Here is a 20,961-nt window from a genome sequence, read left to right as displayed (position 1 = left end):
TGGTCGAGATATTCCTGCACATCCATCTGTGACATTCCGCAGGCCAGATCGCTCAGGGACCACCTGGTACAGAGCCATTTACCCCCCATTACCAGAGGCATACAGGGTATAAGTGGTTTTTACCGGTGCAATAAATGCAAAGCATGTGCGGATAGCAAAAAAATCACATGCTATCCCATACCTGGGAAAAGTGATCCTATAACCATTAAGAAATTCATGAATTGCCTGACACCTTTTGTAGTCTATTGCCTTAGCTGCCCGTGCGGCCTTAGATATGTAGGGAGTACAATCCATCCAGCCAAAATCCGCATATTGGAACATCAGAGGGCAATACAAAATAATGACAGTAACTACCCGGTAGCACGCCATTTCCAAACTCACCACAACAGCAATCGCACACTTTTTAGTTACTTTTGTCTAGACCATGTAGCTCGAGACTCAAGAGGTGGAGATAGAGAGAAACGTCTTAGGAGATTGGAGTCTCGCTACATTATTGATTTGGCAACAAAAACACCTTTGGGACTGAACATGGGGGAGGAACTGAGAGTACACCTGTAAATATTGTCTGTGTTTTCCTTTTATTTGAGTACAACAACCACCAGTGGAATCTCAGGCTTCGAATTATGAATTGAAGTATAGATCAAGTGTGACTTATATATATAATTTTTAGAAATGAATCTCCAATTTATTGAGTACAGTTTGAGGGGATGATGAATGTAATCATGCTGTTATTTGATTCTGAACTTAAATTCTTGTATGAATGAATTTTGTCTCATTAGCCCATCTGAGGGCTTTATCTTGCTTTGGTTCGAACATGGGGGACTAAGTGGTTTCATTGTGGAATACAAGCCCATACATGGGCTACATTAACATAACAACCGCAATGAGATCCTAAGCAGTGACTTGAATGTAACATATGAATTTATCAAGTATTTATCATTTTGACAATTTTTGTCTACCGATCTAGAAGGAGGCGGATTTTTTTTTTTTTTTATCATTTAAATTGCAATGGAGTACATAATTTATATGTTTTCTTGCACGCAATATTTTTCAATTACTTTATTTGTTCCTTTTTCGTAAACATTCGTGTTGCCTGACATGAAAATGGCGTCCTAATGGGACAGATCCAACGATATCTGATGGTGAAGTGGTTGTTTATAATGTGTAGCATCATGGCGGCCGCCTTACACTGACGAAGGCGTACCGCTGAAACGCGTCTGTTTCATTTCTTTTTGTGCCTATATATATATATATATATATATATATATTATGGCGGAGTGGTGATGAGGATTGAACTTGAATAAACTTACCACAACCACAGAAATCGGGTTTGCCTCGTCTTTCTTGCTGCTGCATACTGTGGCCACGGACGTTCTATGCCGGAAAAAAAAAAAAAATATATATATATATATATATATATAAGAATACAAACAGTACAACAGTGTCAGTTTCATCAACAGACATTAGTGTAACTTCAGGAAGTGAGACGGAAAACGAGGCTGCGGGACCCTCCACGGTGGGGTCAGAAAAGCTAACACCAGCACAAGAAGTAGGGTGTCTATGTCAAGATCGACGGGAGACACTCAGATCTCGTGCCAAAGGGGGTCAACAGACAAATGCTACAGGGCTAACCAAAAGCGGCGGGCCAGGAGAAAATGCAGCAAGCGGAAAACAGCCAAACGCGAATCAAGCCACAAGGGGACGCTGGAGATCGAATCGAAAAAAGCTTCCGAATTAAATAACCAATCGATCATAAATTTAACCAATATTACCCTCTCTGCCAATGATGAAATGATCCTAGGCTTAGGATTATCTTACTGTGCACCCTCAAACTTCAATTATGTCGATACTAGAATGGACACTTATCGCTTCATAAGAAAGTTAAAATTGAACAAATTCTTTCTTTTACAACCAAAAAAGAAAAAAACAATTGAAGCATCGCAAATGACTTCTACACTGGCAGCAGAAGATCGTACGGATTTTGATGAAATCTGGAGCCTACAATGCGAAGGAGCAGCAACTAACGATCTACCTCTAGTAGTCTCTAGTGAAGACCAAGCAGACATACAAACGCCATTTAAGCCAAAGTCAAAATTTCAACCTATCTTGACTCATGACAATTTGGAGGTATACCATGATCTAATCATCAAGGATTTAAAACAACTCTATGCCAATACAAATAAGAAACAAAGAATTTTTGATAAGAAAAACCAATGCTACTACAACCTAATTAAAAAACTGGAACAGGAACAAGATATAATAGTCCGCCAAGCGGATAAAGGCGGGAATATAGTTCTGTGGCCAAGGGCAATGTATGTGGCAGAGGCAGAAAATCAGCTCTTCGACACCTCATGTTACAAAAAAAGTAACTTAATGACAATTAGAGCTGCCTGGCAAGATCAAAATTCAAAATTAATGGCATGGCGTAGTGCGAAATTACTTTCAAATGATGAGTATAACTTCATGAAGAAGGAACATCCGGTGATACCCACCTTCTATTTAATACCGAAAGTCCATAAGAACATACATGTGCCACCTGGGAGACCGATCATTTCGGCAATCAATAGCGCGACAGAAAATATATCTCGCTATATCGACTTTTTCCTCCAAGAATGGGTAAAAGGGTTACCATCTTATGTACAGGATACTGCTGATTTTATTCGAAAAATTGATGGAATGGTTTGGAACACTGACTATCTGCTCATGACACTAGATGTCGCGTCATTATATACATCTATTAAACATTTAGATGGGATACGGGCAGTGGAATTCTACTTAAATAAAAGACCTATGAACTTTTCAGCTCACAACAAAATGCTGTTAACTATGATTAAGTTGTGTTTAGAGAATAACTATTTTTTATTTGATAATCAACTCTATCAGCAGGTTAGGGGTGTTGCTATGGGGGCCTGCTTCTCCCCCAGTCTAGCATGTCTTCACATGGGACTGTGGGAGGAGCGGGTCCTTAACGGCATCCTTAAACACATTACCCAAAATCATATGTTATTGTATTTAAGGTACATTGATGACCTGTTCATGGTCTGGAAAGGTACACATGAACAGGCCCATGATTTTGTTAAGGAGCTGAATCAAAATGATTTGAATTTGAGTTTCACTGCTAACATCGATGCAACATCAGTAATATTCCTGGACATGGAAATTTATATACGTGACACAGAGATAGCCACCAGATTGCACAGAAAGCCTACCGCAGGCAACACCATATTGCATGCGTCTAGTGGGCATCCCTATCATTTGATCAGCAGCATTCCCTTCGGGGAGATGCTGCGTATCAAACGTATAAGCAGCAACATTGAAGAATGCGCCAAATCGCAGAATGAGAGCAAGGCTCGGTTTCTGTCGAGAGGCTATTCTCTCAGTACCATTCAGAGAGCCATCAGTAGAGCGGCTTCAATAACCAGACAAGAAGCATTAGCTACCAAAAGTAAAGAAACTGTACAAATAACAGAGGAGAAGCAGATAAAACCGAGAGTGATCGTAACTTACAGTAGACAGCACAGGGAGCTACGACGCATTTTTCACAAAAATTGGGACCTCATCATAGGGGATCCTGTGATAGGGAAGTATGTCACAAGTAAACCTGATATTACATTCAGGAAGTCCATTTCGATGGGTGACAAATTAATGAGCAACTTCCTGGAAAAAAGAGTGTCAAACACCTGGGGTGCTATTGGAGGAGGGTTCAAAAAGTGCAGTGTTTGTAAGGCATGCAAAAATGGCTGCAACAAGACAGAATATACGGTGCCTTTTAAAATCAAGCCCGTTAAGATCAAAAAACGTATGTCTTGTAGAACTGATTATGCAGTATACATTCTGCAATGCCCGTGTGATCTCCGCTATGTGGGGAGCACACGTTTGCCAGTTCATAAGCGTGTACTACAACACATCAGGGCCATTGTGGGCAAAGATCAGACTTACCCAGTGGCTCGCCACTTCGAAAACACACACAACAGTGATCCTTCTTCACTGCTGTATTATGCCATTGATTGTGTTACACCACTCAAAAGGGGAGGAGATCGAGATGCTCAACTTCGCCTGTTGGAGACAAGGTATATAATTGAGCTCGATAGTAAGGCCCCACGGGGCTTGAACGCGAGCGAAGACTTGTATACCTGCCTGTAGAAGTGATTACAGGGAATATCAAGTAGTTACTACACTCCATTCAGTAACAGTTTCCCAAACTTTTTTGAGGTTGGTTTTTCCATACTTTTTGAATTGTGGTTTCTTTATGTAAAGGGAAGTTAGAAAATACGAAATAAGATAAGGATAATGAATAATCAAAAGCTTTCCTACCCCTAATTCCCTCATATCTTTCCCATGAAATTAATTTTAAAACCACATACAAGAAATTTTGCACATTTTTTGCTTAGATTAATTTTTTGCACATTTATTTGCACTAGGATTATCAGGGGAATTTTTGGAAGAGTAATATCTAGTACGAAATTGGAGACAACAAATACTAGGATTAGAATAGGCCCCTGGTTACATATCTGATAGGGTTATACAATACAACCATGTCCACATTTTTTAATGTGATGAATGGGAGACTAAGATGGATTCATAAATAAGAGATAAGAAGTAATAGGACAATCTGTGTTATAAATTAGTCTATATGGGTGAAATTAAGTCTGTTAGATTTTCTAGTAGACCTCGAATACTCAACAGTAGGTCTTTCAAGGTGTATATAGTGTACATATAACAAAGAACATGGTTTGTTTTAACTGTTTATTTATTGATATATACAGATGAGAGATGTAAATACATGTATATATATATATTTTTCTACGTACCAAAAAATTTTTGGTTTATATTATGGATTATATATTTGTACAGTTTTGTATTTTGCGGGATTTTGCACGTATAATCTACAGACAAAACCTCAATTGGACTATGTTTATGACCACTCTCAAACGAGGGCACTTGCCCTGCACGGTCTCTGTTTGTGAACCATCATGGTCTTTGTAAATAGGATCTAAACGGTCTAAAATGTATATATATGTATTATGTGTAACATAAGGTCAATGGTAAGGGCGTTTCTTACCTAAATGGTACCGCCCACCAAATATTCTCCACTCCTTAAGTACCCTCTTCCATTACTAGCAATGTATCATGTGATCAAGCCTCCGGCTGGAGGCGAAACGCGTCATGCGGGCTTGCTGGGTTGTATTTTTGAATTTTAATATGGATTAAATCACTGCACTGGAAGATTACATGGGTCTGCCTTTTTCGTTTGTCTGACGGTCTGGAAGTGACTGTGAGTGCTGTGAAAGCGGCACCAAGCGAAGTGAGGAGGATATATATATATATATATATATATATATATATATATATATATATATATATATATATATATATATATATTACATATATATACATATATGAATATATATATTCCAGAGGCTGTGTGACACAACCGGGATGTCAATATATGAACCGTGAATACAAATATAGATGCAACAAAGACCAAGCTTGAACTGATTTTACAGTGCAAGTATTCACTGTTTTCATGTTAAAAGTTGAAATACGAGTTGGAAGACAATTTCTATCACAAGTCCTTCCTCAATGTTTGAGGTATGTCACTATACCAGGTGCCCTTTCTCACTATCGGTGTATGAATATTTAAATAACAAACAAGTGACCATCTATGTATCAGCATATGATTAAGACTCGTGTGGAGTTGAAACTCGTTATGCTGTCTGCAGTACCATGATTAAAGAACTGTTACCAATGGATTGGTTGGCGGGCCTGCTTGCACGTTTTTGGAAGGTGATGAACATGTTTTCTTTTGGGATACATATATATATATATATATATATATATATATATATATATATATATATATATATATATATATATATATATATATATATATATGTAAACACAAAATGTGCTGTCACCTCGTAGCTTGCAAAAACTGCTCCGGCGAAGCAAGCAAGGTAGGAGACGGACCACTAGAGTTCACAGGTACTTTATTGCAGTGTCAGCTGGTGAAACAGGAGGGCAATACGCGTTTCAGCTCCACGAGCCCTTGTTCACATATATAATTTGACGTCATAACTGGGATCCAAACTCATAAGTTAGTCAGTAGTATTCTCCTCATTAACTATGCATGGTACCTTGGCAGTTTTGTTAACACCGGAAAAAAAATGGCCTTAATATTATTCAAATTTAAATGTCAAGGGTAATTTACACATACCCAACCATTTAAAAAAAAAATCAAAGCTGCAAGGAGAAAAACCAAAAGATGTTCTTCAATACTGTTTGAGGCTTAAACTGTAAGTTCATTAAATAACAATCCTTATTAAATAGAACCAAACCCTTACCATTACAATTAGTCATTGGTTTTCCTATTCAAATTAGACATGTCACCATGATAACATAATTCTGTGTCTCTGATATTGTGCTGTATAGTTATCAATGCATCCAGACCAATTTACAAAAGTTCTGGGCATCACTATTATTCTCTAACTACGTTGCCTAAGTGTTTAAGACAAATGTGTCATACTCATATAGTCCTCATCAATAATTGTTATCTATGCAGAATCAATTTCGAGTATGTAGTTCCCTGTCTATATTAAAACCATAAGAGACAGTGTTCAATTGATTGGTCCAGAAAGTTTTTCTTGATCTGGTTCAATGGCACATCTCTTCCTCTCTGATTAACTTTAATCTGTTCAATATCCAAATATATAATTATGCCTTTCTCATTTGATCTATGTTTTATTTTATAAGGGTGACAAGTGTGTATTTAACATCACTATTGTTAGCACCTTTTAATGTTCTATATATCTTTCCTTTTATTTATATGTGGTGGAACCTATATAATGTAGTGCGCAATCACCAATGATTAGATAAACACAGTTCTTAAAGTTACAGTTAATCTTGTACATTTTGTTCTCCGGAAACACCTTCATACCTTCCTTCACAAATTTGAAACAACTACAATTGCTGCATTTATAGAAGCCTTTTGGAAGGTTAGCTAACTAATCAGTTCCAGATGTGTCTGAGGACTCAGGGTCGCATATATGACTATCATTGGGGCTGAAAATGTTTTTTTTATTTGGCGCTCGTTTATATGTCATTAGTCTTTTTGGTGACATTTTCGATGATCACAATCTGAATTTTAAATCCCAAGGTCTCAATAGGCTTCTAAATGCATAATGATTAACTGCACTATAAGTTGTTATGAAAGGGATTTTAGTTTGTTTCCTAATAGTTCTATAAGGGAACTTCTTCTTACTTTAAGCATGGATTTCTAAGGTGCTTGCATGTGGTAACCCCTCTCAATAAATGTGTTCAACATAAGAGTGTCCTCTTTCTCATATTAAATATTGGAGCTACAGTTTCTTTTTGCCCTTAGAATCTCTCCATATGGAATGTTATATTTTGGCTTCCTCAGATGTCCTGACTGTGCACACGATAGTGTTTTAACCGACGCAGGCTTCCTAAATATTTTCAATGTTCTCATTTGTTCTCTCCACATAACTTTCAACATCAAATAATACAATCCTGTCATAATGAAAATCAAAAAGTTATAGTGACATTATATTCATTGTCATCATTGTACTGATGATACATCTTGAGTTCAATTTCAGTGCCCTTCCATTTTATCAATGTACCTGTCTTGGAATACCACTCTTCTGGGACAGTATACATGACCATTCCACGGCCTGCTCCCTATTTTACAGAAATATGAAAAGATTCATATAAGTGGGAGCCAACCTTGAGGTACAAGGTGTTTTCACACAGAAAAAGTTGTTTTCTACAACAAATCTTAACAGGTCAAATAACATTTTAGAGTGCTGCAAGGAACTAGCTGATTTCATACAAGAAAAAACGACATTGCCTCAAGACGTTTGGGGTGCTCAATATTAGTATAAAGGCTAGTGGTGGCCATAGTTACTAGCAAATAGCAAATGAGCTCAACACATGAGAGATTTCAACTGTTATGATAGTAAAATTCCAGTGGCACACATAGATAATGAAAGCATTATTGACTAATGTCAAAGGTTTGTTTCCTTGTTATGCCATTAAATAAGATATGTATATTTTCTGCTTCTATCTTCACAATATATGTGAAGATGTCAGGCAAGCAATCTGTAATGACCCCTGCATTTAAATATTTTGAGAAGTAAAGACTTGAATTACAGTTACATGGGAGCTTTTTCATAAATTTGTTATTGTTTCGCATCATTAGCCATATGTTTTTAACAATAAATACTTGGTAACTATACCATAGGATTTCTTGTTCCATCCCACTAAACATTATTTTACTTTTGTTTTATATGTTGCAATACAGGAATTTAGTTATACATCTGGGTGGTACAGCATTATGAGTCGTTTTGGAGGCTTTCCGTGGGCTATAAAAGAGCGATCCCAGATGGTGCCTCCTCAGTCATACAACATGTGCATATCATGAGGCTTTATGCCATAGGTTGGATTGCTAGTAATTGAAAAGGAAAAAATTCATTTAGTTGTAAAATACCAACTGTAATAATTATAACAAGAGAAAAACTGATATTGATATATAAAATATTTCAGACACTGCATTTAGGGCACTCATTAGATATTCAGTGAAATATTGACTAAGATTTCACGCAGCAATGCACAGCAAGGGAAGTTGCTGCACTCTTTTGCATGAAAGGAAGCGAGCAGAACTGCACCATATTTACAAGGGTATGGTTCAGTTCTGCTCTGTCCTTGCAATGGAGAACTGTGTGCTGGCTAGCATCAACGGAGGTACTGTAGTGTAGTTCCTATATTCCCAATAGGCTCTGCGCATTGTAATAATAAACACTATAGATCTGACATAGGACTGAGGTCAGTATGTCTCTATCGAGTATATTAAACTTAATTGTGTGTGCCGACTAACTCAGAGGTCACTAGAAACTTTCTCGAATAAACAAGAAGGGATTAGTTTCTGACAACCGCATAAACATGACAACTTTGTTTCCCTAGGAGTGGAACAAATATCTTCAGAGTCGTGGAAACAATAGATAACTTTTTCACTCAGTCAATAGTGCATGCTTCGTTTCTACAGAGTTGCAGATAAATAGTGAGACAGGCATTTTCAATAAAAGGGGTTTATTGAACAGTCTTATTTCTCATGCAAGAGATATGAACTGATACAATCTTTAGACAGAATGCAAAGTAAAATGCGTACAGCGAGAACAGTAGTATAAAATAATACTGTAATAGCATTGCATGTTGCTATGAGATATATAAAAATACATAATAAATAACACATGCTAAAAATACTCAACTGGTGTTTCTAAAATACACCTACCCCAATGTACCTAACCTATGTCTAATACCAGGGAAGACGTAGGTGCTGCTTCAGCATAAGTTTTAGTTCTGCCAAGAATTGCCAAAGGTTTCTCTAGGTTCTAACCAGCTCCATACCTTTAGAATGAAAGAGGTTGGTATCTCTGTCTCGGGACTCGATATCCCAACACCCCGCAAGGGGAGTGAGAAACACTGGAGCTGGATTCTCGGCAGGAGGATGTCAGCTTCTTTGTCAGTGCGTCAGCTGGAGAGTCGGCTTCCTTCAGGACTTGCTGTAGCGAGCTGCGTCGGGCAAGTAGGTAGTCGAACTGCACCTTCACCACACTGTGCTTTGCTATAGCAAGTGAAGGTGTATTTATACCTTGAAGGTGTTTAGGAATGCCAGCTTTGACGTAAAGTTGGGCATATGAACGTCATGGATGAACCTCTAAGGAATAGTTGTTCAAGCATAATAATGAGTTTCTTGGAGAAATCAATATCCAGGCTAGGGGAAGTCCCTTCTGCTTAAAAGTCTGGTTTTCCAAGAAATCGTTGTGACGTAGATGAATGGATGGAAGAAGCCATGCCTGTATTTGGGTAGCATGGGTGATGCCTAAATAAGGAATGGATTTCTATGCCTATATAAGGGCAATGCGAATTGTACCTATATAAGGGCATGAATCAGGAAAATTAATTCGGAATCTATAATCGAACACAACAGTACCCTTGTACCACGAAGCATGAGGGCCTCCATGGTGGTCAGAATAGTCTTTTAGCAGGAAAGGATCTCTTCTTAGAGGCTAATTCCTCCGTGTAAGTGTGCTGCAGAATGCAGCAATCATGGAAAGAGGAAGTAAAGAGGAGAAATAAAGATATTGCTCCTCGGTACGCCAGCCTCTGGTAGGCACACCATTGTAGCGCAAACCCATTTTTAATGACTTTAGTAAATATGGATTTTCGTCAAAATACATGGGTGGATGCATGGGAACACCCATGTGCCACCCATGTAATGCATCCCTGACGTAAGGTAATACAAGGCAGTACATAGAAATGCCTTGCATTGTTTTTCAAAGCCACAGAAATCCATGCAAATCAAGATTTATGTGGCCTTGTAAATCCCAAAGTAGATTTTGCATTGGTGCTGCGCCGAATAAATGATGCAACTCTGACACACAATCTAAGTAAATCTGGGCCTTGATTTCTACAAGCATCATCTTGTATGAACAATTCACTAACGGACACTGTGACTATAGTGAAAGGTGAAAATGTAATCCTAGTAGGTAGAATTATAAAAAGTTTGAGAACACTACCGGTTTCTCATACAAAGAGAGCTTTCTAACTTATTACTTTTTATACAATTTTAGAAATTGAAAGCGAATGTAAGGAACTGGATTATCTGAAAATTAACAAATAACCGTATTTAAGCAAGTCAAATATACATTAACAACTAATTTTAAGTTGAGAATAAATGTGTATTGACTTGAGACTCTTTGGAGCATATTCACAAGCCCCTATTGCCACCACAGTCTCACTTGGGTGACGGTGTGGTGGCGATAGGGGCCTCGCCTTATTCACAAGGCAGCGTTAAGCCACTTAACGTGGCTTAACGCTGCCTTGTGAATAAGGCCCCCTTTCATGCTGTGTTTAGCGGGAAAGGGGCGTGCAGTGGGTGTTGTGGTGGGCGTTCCATCGCAACACCCATTGATTTTGACGCTGCCCCCTATTCACAAGGACAGCGTAAATAGGAGGCAGCCAAAATTAAGGCCAGGAAAACCCTGGTGTTAAGTTGGCGAAACGAGGAGAAACACTTTATTTCTCCTTGTTTTAGCTTTTTCCATGTGTGCTGCCTTGTGCACCTCTTCGCACCTGGACCACGCTCAAAACCAGGAACCCCCAGCCCCACAACCATCCAACGCAACACTACAACCATAACCTCCTCAGGAGCCAACAAACGCTGCCACTACTCCTCCACCACCCTCTGCCTCCAACTTGGACATCGCTGCCGCCATCTCAGCCACCTACAAAATCATACACCAGAACCGGACCCACAAACCAGGCAGTAAACTTGCAATTATATACAAAAACGCTACTGACAGCACCACCTACACGGACTCGGACACCAACCTCATGGAACACCACTTCAAAATATGAAAAAACACAGCACCACCCTTAAGGGAACCCTTGCCTACCATCCCTGGGGTCCCTGAGTGGAATTGTGCAACCACATTGTGGATTTGATCGCTCCCATCTCCATCAGATCAACCAACTACATCCTCTCTGGAAATCTCAATTTCTACTTGGAAGGCATGGCAGACCCAAACTCCATGGCCCTCCTCAGCCTCAGCAACCTCCTACTCACATGGTCTGACCACTACATCATACATTTCAACATACTCACCCACCAAGCCACCCCTCCAGAAAAATTCAAAGCACCATCAAGACACTGAGGCAAAATATCAAAAGAAAACTGGACCACAACCCTACAGGAACACCCACCCACCACACTAGAAACCTTGATGTCGAAACCAAGCTCTTCAATAAATGGCTCGCCGACCACACCAACTGTACCACTCCCACTAGAAACAAGACCTACAAAAACAACAAACAGCCCAGCTGGTACACAAAAGACTTCAAGAAGTTGAAGCGCCACAGCAAACAACTTGAGAGGTAATGGATATCCAAGAAAAAACACCACTGCAAGATCCGCATAGAAAGCCAACCTCAACCTCTACCACCAACAAATACGAGATGCAAAGATAATGGCCCTAACTCTCAGACTCAAAGCTAGCTCCAACAGCGAAGGCTCTTCACCATTTTCATTGTGTTCTCCAATACTGCATCGGCCAACAACATCATCCCATCTCAAGCACTTTGCAATGACCTCTCAAGCTACTTCGAACAGAAGAGTGCCATGATCTACAACACATTCGAACATTCTACCAACAGCTTACTGATACGAACTCCCCCGACCAGCCACACACCTTTATCATAACCATGCAGCAGCTAAGCAACTGGAAGCTCCTCTCCAATGAATTCCATCTACTCAGGAGCCCCCTCAGACCCATGCCATCACTTCATACACAACTTTGGAAGAGCCATCTTCTTCCGTGCACTCACCGCTATCATACCCATCTCCATAACCACCTCCACCTCCCCAACTTGCTGGAAAAATACAGAAATGAATGCCCAATTGAATAAACCACTGACCCACATTTTCATAAGCAGCTAAAGATCCAGCTCAGCCCTGCCTTTTCCAGCTAAAGTAATTGAGAAAGTAATCAATACCCAACTTGCAGACCACTTAGAACTCCATAAACTCCTAGACAGCTCTGAATCAGGCTTTTGCACCAACCACAGCACAGAGACAGCACTCATTGCTGCCACCGATTACATCAGAAGCATCCTCGGCTGAGGAGAAACAGATACACTCATACTCCTGAACCTCTTAGCAGCTTTTGATATTCTTACACAAGTCAATCGTCAGAAGACTTCAGCACTTGGGTATCTGTAGACCCTCAAGTGGATATCCTCATTCCTCACAGACAGAACTCAAGGAGTTAGACTTACCCCTACACCTGAGAACCCAAGAAACCTATCTGTGGAATCCCTCAAGGATTGTCGTTCAGCCCAACACTTTTCAACATCTACATGATGCCCCTCATGGACATCGTCGGAGCCCATGGCATCAACATGGTATCCTATGCTGATGACACACAGCTCATCCTCTCCCTTACTGACTCAACTAGCACCACCAAAGCAAACTTCTCCAACTGTACCAGCAACGTCACTGCTTGGATTGAAAACAACTGCCTCCAACTTAACACAGTCAAAACTGAAGTCCTTATTTTCAGCCTTTTGGTGGCCGTCAAAACTTGGGCCCCCACCCACCCCTGTCTACCATGCCAAGAACCTCTGGATCATCCTGGAGACCATCCAGTGAAATAACCACATCTCAACAATCTCCACTGGCTCCCAGTCCAGAAAAGATGTAAGTTCAAGCTACACACGCACGCCTACAAAGCTCTCCACAACACCAGTGCAGCTTACCTTAACTACCACCTCACCTCCTACCAACCCACCAGACACTTTGATCTGCAGCCCAGGCAAGAGCATACCTCCCACACATCAAGAGGACCAGAAGCAGAAGGGCGCTCCTTCTCATACTTCACAGCCAAGATCTGGTCCAACCTCCTGAAACACCTCAGAACCTTCCCCTCCCTAATGGACTTACGAAGGAGCCTCAAAACATGGCTCTTCCAAATAAAACAGTAATTATCTCCTCCTCCACTCTCAGGCCTGCATTATTCAGCACCTGGATACGCGCATGGGTGATTAGCCGCACTCCACACATTCATATAACAACATTTAGATGTAAAATAAAAAATAAAAGGTGTATCAATTGCATATTCACAGGAAAGTAATTAAAATACTATAGAAATGACAGAATATAAGATAGATAGATAGATAGATAGATAGATAGATAGATAGATAGATAGATAGATAGATAGATAGATAGATAGATAGATAGATAGATAGATAGATAGATAGATAGGACAGACAGGGAGACAGGGAGACAGACAGAGACATGTGGACGGACAGACGGATATACACAGTAGGCTGGATGGAATGGAGGATGGATGTAAAACATAGAAGCATGTCTCTACATCTGTCAGACACCAAATGCTTTTAAATGATTAAAGAAGAATGATGTGTATGGCTTGGCCAGATTTAAGTGACTGGCTTACCTGAACAAAATAAACATTTTGTATTTGTTCTTTTATTAAAAGAGTATCTTGTATTTGTTATATATTGCTTGAAGGCAATATAACGGACACAGATTTTATTTTCCTATGTTTAGGAAGTGGAGGTTACTGAGGCTGGTGTGGGAGTGGGGCAGGATTCCAGATAAAAATGTTTTTTTTAAATAATGGGGTGGGAAACTGCACTTTTGAGTATGAAGGGTGGTGGGGTAGGCTGCAGGCTAACAGGTATGTTTTATGCATCTGGGGAAGGGATAGGTATTGTTAATGATGTTAGATGAGGATGCAGGAAAATATATATATGAGCAAAAGGGCAGGAGTTGTGTGGGCACAAGATCAGGTATATTTTTAAAGTAAGCATGGGGTAGTAGACCTGAAGGAGTTGAGGTCATTAAGTGCATGGCTCCCCTTTAGCTTTGCTAAACCTGCATAACTGATCAACTTCCACCTGGAGAACCTCGACGACCACAACCACTCATCCCTACTGGAAATCCTTGCCACTATCAGACTCAAACAACTGGTCACAACACCAACCCACTCAGCAGGACACACGCTCCACCTCATCTACTTCGCAAGCAAAAACATTTCGTCAGCCACACCTCTGAGCCTCATTGGACCAACCGCCACTGCGCCCACTTCTCCTTCACCAAACCCACCGTAGGCCACAACACCGACCGCGAACCTCGCAGAAGCTGGAACATGGTCGCCGAAGACCAGCTCACCACTTCCCTCAGAAAAACCCCACCATTGACATCCATGGATGCCAACACCTCAGCACGCAAACGCCACAACTGGGTCTCCGACTAAGCCAACACAATGGCTCCACTCAGGAAACCCTCAGGAAAGCAGCCCTCCAAGAAAGCCAGATGGTTATTCCCCACCCTTCAAGAGTCCAGGCGCAACTGCAGATGGCTCGAGAAAAAATGGAGGAGCAGCAAGATCATGGCAGACCACGCAGCCATCACCGCACACCACCACATCATCAGAACAACAAAGAAAGCAGTCATCCAGGAACACATCAACGCCAACACACACAGCAGCTGTGGTCAAAGAATTCACCAAACCAAGCACAGAAACAGAAGACATTCCCCCTCTCAAGACCTCTACAACAACCTCACCACTTTCTTCCACCGCAAGATCTACAACAGCTTCTCAACCCAAGACCCATCACACCCGCTACCACTGCACCCAATTGCTCGAGACCCCAGCAGACTTGCCCAACTGGACCACCCTCACCTCTGACGACACCCTCAGGATCATGAAGAGCATCCTCCCTTGGCCCCCTCAGATCCCTGACCTCACCATATGTTCTAAAGAGCTGGTACCTCCATTGCACCCGAACTCTGCCACACCTTCAACTGCTCCATCAAGTCTGCACCTTCCTGGTGTTGAGAATAGACTCCGTAGGACGAAAGTATAGTTTGAAGTCTTCTTTATTGAAAGTTATCAAACACCCACAGGAATGTGCTGCCGCTCGACTCCAGGACTCCGGGCAACTGACTTTCGTTGGCCAGAGCACTAGAACCGAACGGAGCCATTGGAATGAGAATCACAGGTTATAACATAAGAAGTGTGCCCTCGTGCTGAGTGCAGCACGAGGACACAAGAGGGATATACCACAACTTCTCCCTCTTCACAACATTTCAAAAATTAAAACAAAAGAACAAAACAAAGCAACAAAAAGAATAACAAGTGCATTTCAACCTAAAACATAATCATTAAATCTGACAGGTAACTTCCTACATCGAACAGATGAACCAGAAGATTGATGAAGAACCTCCCCACCAACTTCAGAAACAATGGAGGGAGGAGAAGAACCTGACAGTGGATCTGTTTGATCAGAAAAAGAACACAAAGAGGAAGAATTGCTAGAGATAGGAGCATCTAACCAAAAAGACCAGTCACACTGATCAAATTGTTCCCTAGTCAAGTTTAACAAAGAGCGTGCTTGAGAATTGGTCAAGTGAACTAAAGCTCTCTTATTCCACCATCCTCTACTACCAAGTGGCCGAATATCTTCCTGGTGGGTGTGTTGAAGAGGTTCGGGACCCGCTCGTCGCCAAATGTTGAGAATAGACTCCGTAGGACGAAAGTATAGTTTGAAGTCTTCTTTATTGAAAGTTATCAAACACCCACAGGAATGTGCTGCCGCTCGACTCCAGGACTCCGGGCAACTGACTTTCGTTGGCCAGAGCACTAGAACCGAACGGAGCCATTGGAATGAGAATCACAGGTTATAACATAAGAAGTGTGCCCTCGTGCTGAGTGCAGCACGAGGACACAAGAGGGATATACCACAACTTCTCCCTCTTCACAACATTTCAAAAATTAAAACAAAAGAACAAAACAAAGCAACAAAAAGAATAACAAGTGCATTTCAACCTAAAACATAATCATTAAATCTGACAGGTAACTTCCTACATCGAACAGATGAACCAGAAGATTGATGAAGAACCTCCCCACCAACTTCAGAAACAATGGAGGGAGGAGAAGAACCTGACAGTGGATCTGTTTGATCAGAAAAAGAACACAAAGAGGAAGAATTGCTAGAGATAGGAGCATCTAACCAAAAAGACCAGTCACACTGATCAAATTGTTCCCTAGTCAAGTTTAACAAAGAGCGTGCTTGAGAATTGGTCAAGTGAACTAAAGCTCTCTTATTCCACCATCCTCTACTACCAAGTGGCCGAATATCTTCCTGGTGGGTGTGTTGAAGAGGTTCGGGACCCGCTCGTCGCCAAATGTTGAGAATAGACTCCGTAGGACGAAAGTATAGTTTGAAGTCTTCTTTATTGAAAGTTATCAAACACCCACAGGAATGTGCTGCCGCTCGACTCCAGGACTCCGGGCAACTGACTTTCGTTGGCCAGAGCACTAGAACCGAACGGAGCCATTGGAATGAGAATCACAGGTTATAACATAAGAAGTGTGCCCTTGTGCTGAGTGCAGCACGAGGACACAAGAGGGATATACCACACCTGGAAGATTGGAAGCACACAGAGATTAATCCTCTGCTGAAGAAACCTCTGCTGACCCGATGGACCTCATAAACTACAGACCCATCTCTCTGCTCCCATTACCAGCCAAAGTCATCGAGAAAGCCATCAACGCCCTACTCTCTGAGATCATTGAAACAAACCACATCCTGGACCTCTCCCAATCAGGCTTCAGAAGCAACTGCAGCACTGAGACCACTCTCCTTGCCACTACAGATGACATCCGCACCCTCCTCCACTTTAGCGAAACTGCTGCCTTCATCCTCCTGGACCTCTCAGCTGCCTTTGACACCATTTCCCACCCACCCTCTGTGCAAGACTCCACGATGCTGGCATCCATGAAAAAGCCCTAGAATAGCTCCGCTCCTTTATCACAGGCCAAACACAGAGAGTCAGACTTCCACAATTCAACTCAGAACACACAGAGAACAGCTGCAGAGTGCCTCAGTGACCCTCCTTGAGTCCCACCCTCTTCAATATGTACATGGCCCCGCTGGAAGCCATCGTCAGAAGCTACAGAATAAACATCGTCTCTTATGCCGACGACATCCAACTGATTCTCTCCCTCATAGACGAACCCACAGCTGCCAAGAGCAGCTTTCACAATGGGATGAAGGCAGTCGCCACCTGGATGAAGGGCAGCTGCCTCAAGCTTAACTCAAACAAGACTGAAGTCCTCATCCCGGGCTCCACCCCTCCACCTGGGATGACTCCTGGTGGCCAGCATCGCTATGAACCCCCCCCCCCCCCCCGCCCGCGGAACACACATGAAACCTTGGCATCACCCTGGACTCCTCACTGTCAACGAACTGCCAAATCAATGCTGTTTCATCCTCCTGCTTCCACACGCTCCACCTGCTTTGTAACATCTTCAAGTGGATGCCCACCAAGTCCAGGAAAACAGTCACCCATGCGCTCGTCAGCAGCAGACTCAAATACAGCAACCCACTCTACGTCAGCACCACTCAGTAACTCCAGAAGAAACTGCAAAACATCCAGAATGCCTCCACCAGACTTAATCAGAACATCCCATGCCGCAGGCACATCACCGGCCACCTGCGAGACCGTCACTGGCAACCTATCAACAAAAGAATTACATTCAAGCTCCTCAAGCATGCCTACAAAGCCCTCCACAATGCTGGGACTGCATACCTTAACCACCGCCTTTACTTCGATACTCCCACTAGACAACTTTGCTCCATCCACTGGTCCCGGCCACTTTCACACGGATCCACAAGACCACGACTGGAGGAAGATCCTTCTCCTACCTCACTGCGAAGACCTGGAACTCCCTGCCTCTGCACCTCAGGCAATCACCATCACTGCCGCAATTCAGGAAGGACCTCAAGACCTGGCTCTTCTAATGGACAGCTGATCCACTCCCCCCCACTTAGTGCCTTGAGACCCTTACATGTGAGTAGTCGCACTTTATAAGAAACCTGATTGATTGATTTGAAGGAGACCAGCAAAACCGGGGAAGAGAATTTGAGGGGAATACTTAAAGCAGACTTGTAGATGGGTAGCTGGTAACAACAATGAGTTTTCATACTCATGATTCCAAGTGACATCATAGTCACCTCAAGCTTCACTCTTATTGTCTACCTCATTTCACTTGGGATCTGCAGTGGAAAACAACCCTGATATTGATGGTTACCTGTCTATACTTCTTCATGTTCTTTCTCACTTATGGTCATTAGGGGAGTTTCTAGAGGTACATGTTTCTTTATCTGTCACAATGCCCATAGTGATTGAAACTGAGAGAACCACATGCCGCAGTCTTATACACCATGTCAGTGCTAAAAGTCATGTATTCAAACTCTACCTGATGAATGTAGCTCTTGCGTCCCATATCTGTCTTCTTCTTTTGTTCCTCTTCAGCTGTAGAGTTTATCATTTGCTCAATAGCTTTGCAATCTGTAGTACCAACAGAAAACATGCAAGTTAATGTGCAATATACAAAAAATAATGCAGTTCTGGAAGAAAAGGCTAGGCTTATTAAGAATATATATTCACCCCTTTCACTGGCAATTTTCATCCAAGCTTGAGCAGCTGTGCGTGTGTTTGAATCACTGAATATATGCTGCAATAAAATTAACAAAAAGGGCAAAAAGTAAAGATTTAACAATTCTCATCTGAGGCAATTAGCTTTCACTGAATGCATTGTATGAAGCATTAGTCATCTAACACATTGCATACAAGTGAAAAAGGCTTTCAGGTAACGGTCCCAAATCTTATAATAAATACCATGGCATATTATTTTTCTGGTACAAACAGTGCCCTCACCCTGCTAGTCACAAATGTTTTAAGAGAAGAACTATGTGTACCCAGAGCGCTGCCAATATTTTACGTATCAGTCCTAATGAACGTATTGGCTTGGTACTACACCTCTGAAACAATCACTACACGAAAAGCATTCAAAAACTAGAAAAACCTTAAATACTCTCCTGTCTGGTTCATCTTTTTGTTGTAACGTTATTGGAGGTGAGTTTGGAGAGTCAGGTTGTCAGACTTTGTGTCTTTTAACAACCTCCCTCATTTGAGTGCCAAGTGAAAGACTAGAATCATATTCTAGGACTTACAGAGTATGTATGACACAGGAGAGCTGGCTCAAGTAACATCCTGGGGGGAGTCAGCAAAAGTATATGGGTTGGATCTGGCAGAATGAAAATCACCATAGGAGCGACTGTAGTGTACTTGGGAAGGGACAATGTCTAACATCACAAAGGAGTAGCTATCAACCTGTGCCAGAGACAGAGAAATGTGCTAATTAAGTGGAAGCCAGTCAACATCAGACACATGATAGCCTGGTTAAAAGGCAGACACATCAACACCACCATTAATCAGTGCTATGCTCCTACAAATTACAAAGAGGCAACAGTCAAGGACATTTCCACAAATTAACTTGGTGCTTACTCTATGACAGGCACAGACACCAGACTGATGACCTGATGATAAGCAGCACCTGGAGATGCTCACTGCAAGATGTCAGAGTGAGGGGGAGAGTAGACAACAGCAGTGATCATGATCTAGTGAAGATGAAGCTTAGAAAAACAAACACAAAACATCAGGACGACAACACATCCATGTGGCAAAATTATAGGACCCCAAGACTGAGAGGCCATTTGTCTTACACATCTACACATCTAAAACAGGTTCCAACTCCTGGCAGATACAATAGATCAGTCTGAGCCAGCTGCAGACACAGTTAACAAGAAATGGGAACAGATCTATTCAATATATGTGCAAAGTAGTCAAACCTGTCTGGAAACCAAGCCAAAAAAAGAATTGACACACCAAGATACATTGAAAGCTATTAAAGACAGGACGGCAGCAAAAAAGAAATTAATGAAGGGCATATCTGAGAATCTGCAGAAGTACAAGCAACAGTAGTAGTACATAGAAGCGAACAGAGCAGTCAAAAGAATGACAAGAGCAGACAAACAGACACAAATGGATACTCTTGCCATCCAAGCAGAGGAGGAAGCCAGTAGAGGAGAATGGAGGAAACTCTTCAAGATCACGAGGATAGTCAGTAGTAAATCTCGTATAATATACAACACCTCTTGGGCAACCATGGCAGACTACTCACAACAGAGAAAGAGCAGGATGCCCGGTAGGCCCAGCACTTCAAAGAAGTCTTCAGCAGACCAGTATCAACAAGCAAAGCAGACACTCAAGAAACAGAGGCATACTTGGATGTGAATAATGCCCAACCACAGAAAGAAGAAATCATCTCTGCCATCTGATCTCTCAAGAATAGAAAAGCTTCTAGCCAAAACAACCTGAAAATCAGAAATGTTCAAAACAGACCCTCAAAGATTATCCAAGACCCTCCGTCCACTGTTTGCACTGATTTGGGAGGAAAAGAAAGTACCAGATGACTGTAACCAAGGCATCATTGTCTAAATTCCAAAGATGGG

The 20,961-nt window shown here is 41.6% G+C and overlaps 1 protein-coding gene across 1 annotated transcript in view; it reads right to left on the bottom strand.

Annotated features, from left to right (window-relative positions):
• LOC147728485 (uncharacterized) overlaps nt 1-20,961 on the bottom strand; it is a 310,726-nt gene that overhangs the window by 171,212 nt on the left and 118,553 nt on the right. The window contains exons 4-5 of the mRNA XM_086962261.1: nt 19,055-19,121; nt 18,864-18,955 (exon numbers count right to left, since the gene is read on the bottom strand). Of these exons, the coding sequence (XP_086818387.1) occupies nt 18,864-18,955; nt 19,055-19,121 (159 nt within the window). The remainder of the gene's footprint in view (nt 1-18,863; nt 18,956-19,054; nt 19,122-20,961) is intronic.

Source organism: Lissotriton vulgaris, chromosome 3_1, assembly GCF_964263255.1.
Source record: "Lissotriton vulgaris chromosome 3_1, aLisVul1.2, whole genome shotgun sequence".
NCBI lineage: Eukaryota > Metazoa > Chordata > Amphibia > Caudata > Salamandridae > Lissotriton > Lissotriton vulgaris.
The sequence above is the reverse complement of the archived record's forward strand: the minus strand, read 5'-3'. Positions and strand labels throughout refer to the sequence as shown.